Here is a 13,791-nt window from a genome sequence, read left to right as displayed (position 1 = left end):
CTCAGCTACTTTATATGACTCAATCCCCATATTCCTACAGAGGGGTTTAATCCAAGAGGTCCTTGGTTTCTTGTAAGCCGGACAGAAAAAAAGAATGTGGGGAATATCTTCCCTAGCCCCAAGGGGACACATAGTACACAAATCCAATCCATTTCTCCAGCCCACCTGCATGTGTAGGAATTTAACAATAGAACCCCATACCTAAATTGTAGATAGAGAGATTTTGCTAAGGGAGGAGCAATCTCATCCATAAATTCCTCAAAATTAGGTGAATCTTTTGCGTTTAAAAAATTCTGGGTCAAAGTACCAATACGAGAACCCAGGGTTAGTTCACCATTAACGTGGGACCAAAAGGTTGCCTTGAGGAGTTTTTTGGAAAACTGCGTCAAATTATGGGGCTCCTCCCAAAAAGTAAAAAGCCCTAATCTCTTAAACGATGTACAAATATATTTCAGCCATGGGGTTTTCAGATACACGTCCACTTTGATTAGTTCGATCAACCCATCCTTATAGTCTATCAACTCAGGGGTTGACCATATCCTAATCCAGTACAATAATGGTCTTAATGAAGCCAAGTGCTCTGTTCTTTTGAGATTGATGTCTAAAAACAGGGGGACAACTGGAGTACTTTAAAGACCTCCAGTGCTGGTGTAATGGCTTTGGAGCTACTTGCTCCGTGCACCTTTAGGATAGGGAAAGAGTTCTGTTTGAGAGACAGTAAGCTTTTATTTAGCTGGCCTTGCCAGGACAGCTTGTTATCTAATATCAAACCCAAATAGTTAAAACTTTCTACCTTTTCCAGTGTGCGGTTCTCTAAAAGCAAGTTTTTCCTAAACGTTTTGGTTGGGTTTATGGCCATGTATTTTGTTTTCATTGGGTTAATTTCTAGTCCCTTTTCCACGCAATAATTATGGAAAGTATTAACCAAGTTTTGCAAACCTCTCGGGGTCTGAGAAATAAGGATAGTATCGTCGGCAAAAAGTAAGGAGGTAATTAATTCACCGACTAATATTGGGGAATCGTGAGCACAGTTCCTCAGGTATGTTGGAATATCATTAACGTACAGTGAGAACAATGTGGGTGCTAATACGCATCCTTGACGCACCCCTCTATCTACAGGAATCGCTTTAGATAGTTCTCCTGCTTTTCCCCATCTGATTTTTGCATAGTTCCCTGTATGGAGTTTGATGAGTTCATTAAGTAACTCGCCAGGGATGTCTAGCTTCTTTAGTGTAGACCACAGCAACTTCCGGGGAACGAGGTCAAAAGCAGCCCTTAAATCTATAAATGCAACATAAAGACTACCCTGTCTGATCTTTATGTATTTCCAACAAATACACATAAACCTGAACACCTGGTCGACTGTGCTTACTTTAGATCTAAAGCCAGCTTGGTATTTTGACAGTAGTTTCGTCTCCTCAATCCAAATTAAAATCCTATTTAAAATATGTCTGGCGAAAATCTTTTGTAAAACATCAATTAAACTAATGGGGCGGTAGTTGCTAGGATCATGGCGATCACCTTTTTTAAAAATAGTTATAATTTCTGCCCCTTTCCATGATTCTGGAATAGATGTACCGGCCACAATTGAGTTGCTTAAAAAATTAATGTACGGCCCCCACACACTGACATCGTGTTTCAACAAGTCACCGGGAATTTTGTCAGGGCCAGGGGCCTTGCCTATTTTTACAGCTGATAATGCCTGAACTGTTTCTTCTAAGGTAAAGTGTAATGGTACAGTACTACTAACTGGATTAACGTCTACATTAACTAGGGACAAATCATCCTTACTAATCGTGTAAAGTTTAGAAAAGTGATCACACCAGGTGAAAATGGACCTTACTGGTGGCCTCTGCAGGAGTGACACCTTGCCCTTAAATGCTATCACTTAGGTCCTGGGAGCCTTGAGATTGACCCAGAGGAGCTTCTCCAGAAACCATGAAAAGTTGGCACTTAGAGAATCTGTGGACTCCAAGACCACCACCACCATCAGGGGGGCCTTCAATAAAGGTATTCAATTAAATTCAATTCAATTCAATATGCTTTATTTGATTTTTTGGGCAAAAAATCATGAAAGTAGAAACAGTATTCAATGTTGATGCATCTTCCTTGGCTACAGCTTTAGGCTTGCCCACCTGGGGCTGTATTACACACACAGTGCATTTTCCGTGATTGCTCCGGGGTGCAACTTTTAAAAAGTGTGCCCGGTGCACACAAGTAAAATGTGCCATATTAGTGTCAATGTGCTTCCCCCTGGGCAGCTGCAAACTCCCGCTGCCCTGAGGGTAGCTCATTAACGTGAGAAAATGGAGCGGCTTCCTTGAAACTGCTCTGTGTTTTCAAGTGCAGATGGCAAGCCGCCTGCACTTTCAAATTAGAGACCCCCTTGCAGGCAGGTGCAGTGAGTGACTGCACCTACCTGCAAGAGGATGTCTGGTGGTCCATGGTACCTCCTTTCCCCTCGCCACAGGGCTGAAATAAGGGGGCGCCAGAGGGCTGAAATCAGTGGACGCACTGACAGTTCACCACCTTCTAGGTGGCGCACTGTTAGGGCGCCTCCTGAGAGTTTCTTTGCTTCTGTGCCTGCATCTGTACTGCGGAGCAGGCACAGAGGCAAATGCATTCCCTCAGGAGAAAATCTGTACAAATACAGGTGTTATATTGCCATGTTGAGGAGCCAGGATTGGTGCTCCCATAATGCAGAATGTGCTGGTAGTCTTAGTTTCATCCAGAAGATGGTGCAAGTGACTTTCAGAAGAAGATTCAATCTAAATGTAAGGAGTCCTTCAGTCGTAATCAGAAGGCCAACTTATTTTCTCTCTATTAAGGTCCTGAATCCTAGGAGCAGCACCAACACCCTCTTGAAGTTTTTCTTTTTCTCTCTAAAGCATGATCTCTTTAAAGGTTTGAACCGAACTTCCCACTCTTGGGCAAAAACAGGGAAGACGTGGTAGTCAAGGTAGAAATATTTGACTAACTGGTACAACGTCTGGCATCAGGTGGAGCTTGTGATATAATACGGTACGTTATTGCAAAGTAAAGACAAAATATACAGACTGCAATGTTTACACCCAATGCAAGTCTAATGAAGATTCACTACTGCAGGAGCAAAAGACTGCCACATCCCACTAGACTCCAGTAGTTCAAAAGAGGGTGGAAGAAGCAATCCAATTGAATGGTAGACGAAATGACAGACAGAAGAGTTAAACGAGCTCTGAAATTTGGGGGAACAAGTAAAGGACTCACCAATGGAATTTAATAACAATTTAAATCTACACAATGGAGGGAGGCATGATATGAACTGGAACACTTGCAAGGAAACCAACCAACTAGCTAGATAGTAGGAAAGTGCTTCAGTGCTTAGCTTTCTTAAATATTGCTGCTGCCTAGTTTGACCTAAAAGCAGAACTCATCCCTCTTAAGTGGCAAGTTGGAACAGTGTACTTTTTACCATCATCTTTAGAGGTGAAGGATACCTTTCTCCACCTGGCACATCCCAGACACCATGCACAGTCTGGTATCTGCAACTGTCATGCTCCTCTGGCCTATAGAATATGGTCTATAGAACATGGCGATTATATTTGGTCTTAAACCACAGCAACCACATAAACAGTCTATGACTCTTGTCCTCATGTCCATGGTGCTCATCACCTGGTGAGAACCTATAGCACTGTGCCCCCTGAGGTGGGTTCTGATAGAATCCTCACCTTCAGAAGGTAGCCTCTTACCCCATTTGACACAAAATTGTCTATTAAAATCTTCAGGTCATCTTTGAGTTTGACAAATGTAATAGGCTCCCAGAATCAGTCTTCTGGCCCATATCCCTTCCAATCATTAGCTATTGAAATTGTCCTCAAGAGCATCTAGAGTCCAAGTTTGAGTTTTATTTCATTTTTTTGTTTATCACCCTGTACTACTATTTGAGGAGGAGGAGGTGATTGACATTAAAGTGGTAGAGATGAAGAAATTTTACACAGAAACATGAAGAACAGGATGCAGGGCAGAAGCGTTGGTAGGACGCATCTAAGATGGCTACTCCCTAATGGTTCTCTGTGTGTGCCATTTTCCAAGGCCAGATATGCTGAGAGGCAGCCATTCCCTTGGCCATGTTGCACATGAGGCATATGACTCAGTAGTGATGGATAACTTATTCACAAGGATTGCTGGCTTGTCCACATATGCATGGACCTGGCGGCCTAAACAGTGATCCTGTGTTCATGTAGCTCCCAGAGACTGAAGAGATGACTGGCTCTTTCCCAAAAGTACTGCACTCTGTTGATGTTGAGTCATTTGGTAACAGTTGAAAGCACTTTGAAAGGTCGGTTCTTATTGCAACACCAAGATCTCCTGATACCCAGCTATGGGCTTCCATCAGTCATGCCTTACAGGGAAGAGTCACGGACTTGTCCTGCAAGGGATAGATTGCCATGGGTTATGGCCCCATCCATGCTCTGATTCCTGTCTGACTATCCCAATAGAGCCACATGGAATTGTCTTTTCCTTCATTTTGTCTCTTCTTATGCAATCCTACAGATCTGCTCCCAGCAGAGAGACCAGCTGTTATCTGACTCTGTACTGTCACCTCTACTGTGAGATCCTCTAGCTGGGCACTTGAATTCTCAACTGGAAGAATTTGATTGCACTGCTCTACATACAATGCTATAGATTACTTTATTGTGAGTGTTCAAACACACTAAATGGGAACACCTTCAGACTGTAGCTTGTACCTAGGCCTAGGCACTATACATATGTTTCCCCCTCATTTGCTATTCCATTTTCCTGGTATTGGTACTACTCTACTGCTACTTACTTGCCTGACACGTCGGATGTTGTCAGAAGACCCAACCTGCTGCCACTGGGCACATTTAATATACTGTTCCTTTTGGTCACCTTCTCCTTAATTGTTTGGTTTGTGCAATACACACAAATTAAGGGATCTACTCCCTTGAGCTACCTATTCTGCCCGCCCATTTCATCCCAACATCTAGTGCATCAACTACTCTTTTTGGAAGCACTCTCTGGTGTGTGGCGCCAATTGCTCAAACTTTGGCACAATCATGGATATCACTCTGTAGACCATCAAGAACAAAGTATCTCAGACTGGGTCCAATCTGTGCAAATTTGAAGCTATAATATCTCCCTTGAAGTTCACTCGAAACTAAAGGAGATATTGGTGTTCCATAAATGCCTTGACTAACCTGACAAGAGGCTGGAGAACATAGAGAAATGCCTGGGTAAACTTCCAGATCAAGTCCAGGTCATTTGATATCTATAGAGTAAGTCACAACCCTTGAAGCGATAATATTTATCTGTACTTTATGCCAAAGGCAATGGAAGGTAAATGTATTCCAAACTACTAGTATATTATTTTCCTGAGGCCCCTTTGGACTACTTTTATGACCCCTTTTAGTTTAAATCGGTGCTATGTATGAGACCTAGAACATCTGCACATGGCAATTGTCTACAAAATGTTATTGAATATTTCCTGTGACTTTAACATGCAAAAATAATTGTCAATGCAGAACAAAAGAAGACCTCATTCATGCTGGGAGACAGCTCAATCTGTGTACAAGCCGATAAATCATCTGACATGAATATGAAATAAGAGAAGTTCCTGGCACTCCAACCTTGACTTTGAAGAAGAGGCACAAAACATTGGCCCCTGGACCTGGCAATGATGGTCCTTTCCTAGAAAGGAAATTCCTGGAATATGCTGAAATTGAAGCTCTAGATGGATTCTCTGACTTCCAGCATGGGGACACCACCAAACTCCCTTGTGAAAATGCTGCATCACCACAATAAGTGGCACTAGTTTACTCAGTCTGGCGCCAGCCACTGGCAGCCTGAGATGCCTAGACTAAATCAAATCAAAGAATCCCTTACAAGGGCTAGTAACAGGTTCAGATCTCCTCTCAAGGGGGCCCACAATACTGAATTTGAGTTTATGCTTCAGTCCAGACTCTCTCTTGATCTTTCACCTGCTTGAACCCCACCTTTTAGTTGCTACCTTTGCTACCTTTATGTTTGTGCTGGCATTCAAACAGTATGCATTCCCAATTGCTACCATCCTGCTCAGTGTTACCCCACAATGAATAGATTAATAACATTTCCTGAACCTAACAAAGGGTTATGGGCAAATGTATTATTTTCTATGTTGCTGTAATTAGGCTTCTCCCCATAAGAAAAGATACATTCTACAATATATCATTAGCTGAAGTGACTATATGACCTATGTGACATCTGTTGTTTGTCGCCTGTGTGTATTCTGTCCCGCTTTCTCAACTTCCCCTCCCTCGCAAGCTCTCACCTGGATGCCATGCATTGATTCTGCTAGATTATTTGCCTGATTCCTACCCCTGTACATGCCTGTACTACAGGGATTTTGGTTCCTGGACCAAGGTTTGTGATCCCATATCGACCAAGACAACTTACTGATTGATTTCCTCAATCCTGTCCTCCCACTACTGTTGTTGACCACAACCTCTGGTCATCCCTTACTGCCCCTCCAGGGGACCAGCTTCTCCTTGTCCATAGTAAACTTAAATGACCTTCTGCTGCGACCTGCTGAAGGAGCTTCATTTCATGCTGTACTAGCCATATAGCCTGACTCACTCCTTTAATTACGGCACATCTATTGCTTCTTTGAACTGTCTTATTACTCTCGTCATATCCTTCCTGTTGCCATGTGTCCACTGCAATCAGCTCCTTTGGGTAAAATGCCATTGTTGTTTGTCAGTTGGAACATTAATGGCCAGTCCCATTTTGTCAAACGAAAGAAGGTTTTACATTATCTTTACACTTTGACATTGTATTCCTACAGGACACCAACCTGTCTCATGATGAATTAGGAGTGAATTGATCATGGATTGGGAGGGCCCTGCGATTAATAGTAGTACTGTTATGCAGACTGATCAGGGTGAACGAGCAACATTCGGCAATATCTCTAAGAAATGTGGAATGACCATTGGTGTCAACAAAACACAGTCCCATGATGTTCTTAAGACTTGGTCAGACCAAAAGGGAAATTATGTCTTTGTGAAATTGAAGATGTTTGACAGGACTATGAACTTTGGCATGGTATATGCCTCAAACACACAAGAGGTTTACTTTTTCTGTAAATTGTCTCGACTAATAAGTGAGTTAAATGCTATGCTTTCGCTAGTTGGAGTTGATTGGAACCTTGTCCTGGACTCTCTTCTGATACATCAGAGCATCTTGATGTTATGAATTGGAATGATAGAGCCATTCTGACTGACCTGTTGATTGATCATGGCCTACTAGACTAATGGCATTTCTGGCATCCCAATGATTGGGAGTTAAACCTTTTTCTCTCATCAGTTTTGTACATGATAGAATATTTTATTCTGTAGGGGCCTCTTCTAGCCACAGTGACTCATTAGCCTACCCTGGAAGGTGGTGTGTCCTATTACTCCTCTGTTATGTTAGGTCTGGTTCTGGGCCATTCAACATGCCCTCCAGCATTATGATGCATGCGAACCAAGGCATAAGATACCCTCTGACAAAAGGAACCTCATGTCACATGTTTTTACATATGTAGAGGACAATCAGAACTCTGTACCATGGGCTCAAATATTGTGGGTGCAAGGCAGATGCTACCTGGAGAGGGTTGATGATAAGGGATTATGCACTGGCCAAGCAGAAGGCAAACAAAGAACAGTTGTCTTTGGAATTTCAAGCGATGTCCCTGACATTGCAAGTCAAACAAATGCTCCTAAAACTGAACTAAGGAAATTAGAAACATGGGGGAAAAACAGTCAGACTCCTGTTTGCCCAATTATTATCAGCTATTCACAATGAGAGCGGAGATCACCTCTCTCATCCCCTTGACATAGTGAAGACATTTGCATCCTACTGTGAGAAACTGTATAGAACCTAAGCCCTCGAAGGTGTGCACACCAATGATTGCCCCATGTCTGTATGATGTGTTCAAGGAGTCAGGTTTTTCAGACCCACTAGACTCTATATCCAATAAAGTTACTTTCTCACTGACCTATTAGATTGCTCTAGTTCCCCTGTTTGTGGTATGAAAGATGTTGCCACAATCCTAGGACCCAAACAACAGAGAGTTAGTTATTTGCATGTCTATAAAACCCAAGTGGTGTTTGTCAAAGGCTGCTCATCCAGGAACCTCCCCTAGACTCTGGTGACTATTTTCCTCCCAGTTGAGGCATTGCCATTTCCTTAGATGTGAAGAAGGTGGTCAACAGGGTTGAGTGGGAGTACTTTTTTGGGATCATAGAAAGAGCAGGCCTTGGCACAGATGTTATGAGAATGTGTGCTGGCTATGTGACTCCTCTGTGATTTCTGATCTTTGCAATGGTTTCTCATCCAGACATGAAAACATCAAGAGGGAGACACTTCTCATTCCTGTTGTCACTGGAAACTTTGTAAGCTGTTACCGGTTCCATGGCCTCATTTAAATGTACTGATACCCAGGCAGAACAATTTAAGGTGTTTTCTTATGTGGACAAGATCTTGCTGCCATTATTCCCTGAGACCTCATTACCCCTCATCATGTCGTTGCTCCGTTCTTTCTCTTTAATTAATTGGGGTAAATGTGAGGAGCTGCCACAGTTTCCCAAACCTGATGAGTGTAGAGTAGGTGGCTATGACATGAGTGATGCCTAGGAGTCTGGCCAATCATGGCATTCAGATTGCTAGAGGACAAGAGAGGATAATAGAGGATAACATATTACTACTAAGTGCCAAAATCACAAATAATATGGGAAACGGGCTCACCTATACTTATTTTTCTGAGGCTATGTCCAAATAGTCAAACTGATGGTAGCACAAGTTGCAATTACAGTTTCGTAATTCTTTCCTTTCTGGATCCCAAAAACATCATGGTGTATATCAATTGTATGGGACGGGGCAGAAAACCTAGATACAAAATGCAGAGCCTATGTGCAATACTGCTTCAGAAGAAATTGGACTATCCTATTTGGCCACATTTTGACCCCTATATGTATAAGGTGTGGGCTCAACAGAGCTCTCGAAAGGGTGAGTGTACGGCCTTCTGTGAGCGTACGCGGTAGATTTCAGGTCAAACGGATCACTTGCATCTCGCAGATGAATCTCCTAAACATCCGTACCGTCTCCAGATCCGGCAAACGGCTGTTGAGCCCACACCTTCTCAATTTCCCAGCTACATGGCACACGCTGGATGCTTAATTAGGTGCTCTATCACAGTCCTGATGAAGACCCCACCCTAAGGCTGGAATCACCTAGTTAATTAGATAGGGGTTGAAACTTTGACAACCACCTGATTACAAGCCAGGACAACTGTAATTTATTGACAGTGTTCATGTAAAGCTATGTAATATATGTGGAACAACTGACCTTTGTTAAGGCCGGATCAGTATTGCCATGTAAATGTGATAAATATATGTCTCACTACCCTGTCCTTGTCCACTACCCTCACCATTCCACAATGCTCACCAACACTCCTTTTTCCCGTTACCCTACCCTGAGCACCACTGTGTGTAAATATTGGTAAATATTTATACCAGTATAGGAGTATCGAGCAACTGCATTGCCACAAACCAAAACAACAATTGCACTGCAAAATAAATTGCAATTCCAATATATTGGACCTGAAAACAACGTACTGTGGATGTGAATTACTGTGTGTATTCTATTTGTTGTGTACTGCTTGACCATTTAGTTACTGTACTGTACCCGGGTCTGGTAGTCCTTCGGGTATCCCCGTTGATACACAACTGTCTTTGGATGTCGGCATGTTTCTTATATGCTTGTTTAGCATAAGTGAGGTGGATGACAGGCTGTTTTGCTATTGTGTGCAATTACTGTATGTTGGTTTAATTAATGGCACAGAATGGTATGATGTGAAAAGGCAGCATTCATGGGTGGCTCCCTAAGGTACAGAAAAGCATAGATGTCTTCAATGAATTGTGTATAGAATTGTTACAAAAACTCAACTAATAGTATCAGTTCTCCCAAATGCTCTTGACATTGTGTCAAGATACAGTGTACATATGGGTAGACGGCTTGATTGACACATTTTGTCTGTGGTGTGTGACAAATGGATTTCTGAGGGGAAATACCTCATAGTTTTTCAGAATTTGGAAGTGAATTGAGAACTATTGTCAGTGATTATCACAGCTAGTAAGTGGTGTAATTAAACATTATTGTTTAAAAAAAAATAGTAGCCACAACTGATGCTGAGGAAATTGTTTCAAGGGAGTAGAATGGCCTAATTTTGTAAATAAGTCTATCACTCCTCACAAGTTTTTGTATGATGAAGATTCAGGTTGTTATTTAGGAAAATCCATAGAACTAATAGGTCAATGTTGACAAGGGGTAATTAATGGTTGTAGCAGTTCATAGGGTTTTCTTTCTCGATTTTTTTGCTTGAATATTCTCAACTCAAGTTGAACTACACTTCTCTGCTTATAGCTTCCTTACAGTTCATTAAATATAGGCTCCAGGTATTTACCTGTAAAATCTGTGCAGATGGACATCATTTGGGAGTAGTCAGGGGTCGCAGCTGGGACCTCTAGCTTGCCCATGATAGTCCTGGCACTTCCTTTTAAATCCCTGGCCTCAGAGGGGGTAAAACCTTTGCCTTTTCTTAGGCCAGGGGTCACAAAGGAAGTGACAAATTAAAAAAATTTGAGATTGCATCATGTTGTTATTTTGATGTTAATCGAAGAAAATATAGAGCCATATCTCACAAGTTCAAGGTGAAACATATTAAAGTAACTAATTGCATGTAGAGCCATTCAAACAGCCGCGGTTGGTAGTAGGAGTAACTGCAGGGCGGTGACGTGGGGAGGGGGAGGGGCAGGGTGGGGGGTAGTAAACTATGGATTACGGAGGTTTACAGGTAAGTTTACATATAAATTAATAAAACAAATTTCGTTGCGTGCACTGCATCGCATTTGGGGATGCAGTGCACACAACGAAATTCGTTTTATTAATTTATATGTTAACTTACCTGTAAACCTCCATAATCCATAGTTTACTACCCCCCTCCCCATGTCACCGCCCTTCAGTTACTCCTACTACCGACCGCGGCTGCATTCAAATGATACAAATGTGATTACTTTGAGAGTTTGAAACATACGTCCTATGTCTTATTAACACTTTACATGCATCTATCAGGTGCTTTTAGAACACCAAATCAGTGGTCAAACTTGTTCAATCCACAACCTCTTACTGATATTGTCTATTGCATTTAAAAATTACTATGGCTACAACCTTCCAAAACATATGTATTAGCAGCACATCGTATTAAAAGCTGCTCTTGCATTAATATTTTAATTTCATATAATGTACCAAAGAATCTTCAGATTTACTCTGCAACGAGTTGCTCAGCCAACGCTTTCACTTTATCGACATAAGGCTACTTTTACCCACAAATATTTTACAAAAGAAATGTATTTTTATATTCTTAAAATTATGACATTACTATAAATGTTTATCTAGAGTATTGTGGGTGAAAATGTGTGAATGTTTGGGGAACGTGTGCCACACGCTCTGATGCTAAATCTCCTAATACGTTGATGAGTGAGTGAAGAATATGCCTCATTCTGAAGACTTTGATGGCAATTGAGGTACATGCAGAGGGAGCACATTGATGTCTGAATCTGCATCATCTGTTGTTGAAAAGCTAAACAACATGAATAATTGTCAACAAGAGTCAGCATGAGAAAACCCTGGGGTGGAACTGGAGGGTGCACTGAATGGAGAATGGTTATTCCAAGACTGCAACGGGGTTCGGTAATTGAGGCAGATCACAGGTACCAAGAGGGTGCTTGACTGCACTGGCGGTGTGCCTATTCAGCCATCACCCCCTCCCAAGACCCATGGGGTGATTAGTGATCACGCCACATATAGCTATTGGGTGCCGAACACTATCGAGTACCCTCCACACAGCAGGTTTTAAATATTTTTTTTCCTGTTTTTTTCACACTATGACCACCAGGTCTGGGTGAGCCTTAGCGCGCTCATACCGCCGGGGTCGTCACACTGGCCCTGATGAATGCCTAGCTAGTTTGCACCCAGATAGGCAGAAACATGTTGACCCCACAGAGCGTGGCATAGCTGAAATATCTATCCAGCTTTTCTATCGCCCGCTTCCTTTTTTAATCGTGCTGGGTTAGCCTACGAATAAAATACTTTCAGACACAACCTAGTCACTTTTATCTCACATCACTTGATCACTCACACACAAAATAACCTGCTCCGCAGTAATTCTGGCGTCGAAGCACACCAGGGGCCCGATGATGAAGCATGTCATCAACCAGGTTGGTGAGTGAGGGCTTTCTAAAGAATCCATTGTGATTCTTTTTTCGACTTCTCCTCACTCAAGGAAAGTGCACTCTTTTGTTGTTTTTTGACTATATTGCTCAGGGGGACTAAGGGTGCTCCTTCTTAGATTACATGAAAACCCTCTCTCTCCTGTTGGTTATCAGTATTCCAAGTCAAAGACATTTGTGATGCAACAAAACCCCTATGGCTCTCATAAGTGGCATTTTAATTAGGTCTGGGCGGTAAATTCCATTCAGCTTGCTGAATTTGTGGAATTTGGGTAATTTCTCATTCCGCGGAGAATGCGGAATTGCCCAAAATTCTGCGTTCCGCTGCTCCGCAGAATTTTTTGCTTGTTCGCCTTCTCAAAATGCGTGTTTGTGAGATATTTCCCGCTGAGCACGCAAACAGCGTTCACAAACAGGAAGAAAGCATCGCAAACAAGCAATTCCACGTGTTCGCAGAATTTCTGCGTGCTTGCGGAATTTCAATTCCGGAGGGGACAGCGGTAGGTACCAGCCCAATAAGAATTATGAAATCAATGCAGCTCTGACATAAACAGACAACATTTCTGGATTAAAATCAGGATCAGGAGGGTGATATGAGGAATGATCACTTGGGACGCAGATGAGGTATTACTGACTTACTTGGTAATTCCTCATTTCGCAGGAAAACTTCGAAATTCTACCTGCCAGCTCTGTTAAATTCAATGCCCGAGTAACCAAACCCTCAGTGACCTTATCCCCGAGGAGCAGATTTACTGGAGAGTATTCCCGGTCTGATATATGTAGCCCCTGACACTAGAGGATGAACCTTCTCATGGTCCATAGAAGACATTTCACTCCATACAATGTTTCTTCCGTTAACAGTTTGCACGAATCTTCTCGGAGCGCAGTTAGTTTTATTGACGCATTACGAGAGAGAGCAAATTATACACATGGATGCATAGAAATAAAAATAACCTACCTTTCGAGAATGGATCTCTTTGACATACAATGGAAGAAGAAACTCGGAAATTCCTTCGAGTCGGATACCTTTCTTGTTAACTCTTAGGTTCCCCATTCCATCCTGTAAGAAGTAACACACAAGCATGAATGTGAGGATAGTGCTAATAAAGACATTTTCAACGTCATTGTAAGTCAAAGCCAAGTTAAAGAAGAAAGCAGAGATTTGAGAGACTTCGATCTGGAATTAATGCTGTAATTTCTGCCATTTCAACTACTTTTATCAAGTTAGTAAATAGTAAAAGGATTCCCATTTCTCTTCTTCTTAACTGTGATGCAGATGTATTACTATCAGCAGACCTTTCCACTTTGCCTGCACCAGTGCCTGAAAGAAGGACAAATCAAGTTTAAATCATGTAGGGGCATATCAGCAAGCAGGCGATAAAACATTATCGCCGCTTTTGCGTCCGTTTTTGGACGAAAAGCGGCGATAATTTTATCGCCTGATCAGCAAGGTCACGCTATCGCGTGAAACCTTGCCTTATCGCCATAT

The 13,791-nt window shown here is 42.2% G+C and overlaps 1 protein-coding gene across 2 annotated transcripts in view; it reads right to left on the bottom strand.

The window, feature by feature from the left end:
- Positions 1-13,791, bottom strand: part of SGCZ (sarcoglycan zeta) — a 4,297,431-nt gene that overhangs the window by 814,773 nt on the left and 3,468,867 nt on the right. For both annotated transcript variants that reach the window (XM_085642032.1, XM_085642033.1), the window contains exon 9: positions 13,261-13,362. In XM_085642032.1, coding sequence (XP_085498158.1) covers positions 13,261-13,362 — 102 coding nt within the window. The remainder of the gene's footprint in view (positions 1-13,260; positions 13,363-13,791) is intronic.

The sequence above is a fragment of the Triturus cristatus genome, chromosome 2_2 (genome assembly GCF_964204655.1).
Source record: "Triturus cristatus chromosome 2_2, aTriCri1.1, whole genome shotgun sequence".
Classification (NCBI taxonomy): Eukaryota; Metazoa; Chordata; class Amphibia; order Caudata; family Salamandridae; genus Triturus; species Triturus cristatus.
The sequence above is the reverse complement of the archived record's forward strand: the minus strand, read 5'-3'. Positions and strand labels throughout refer to the sequence as shown.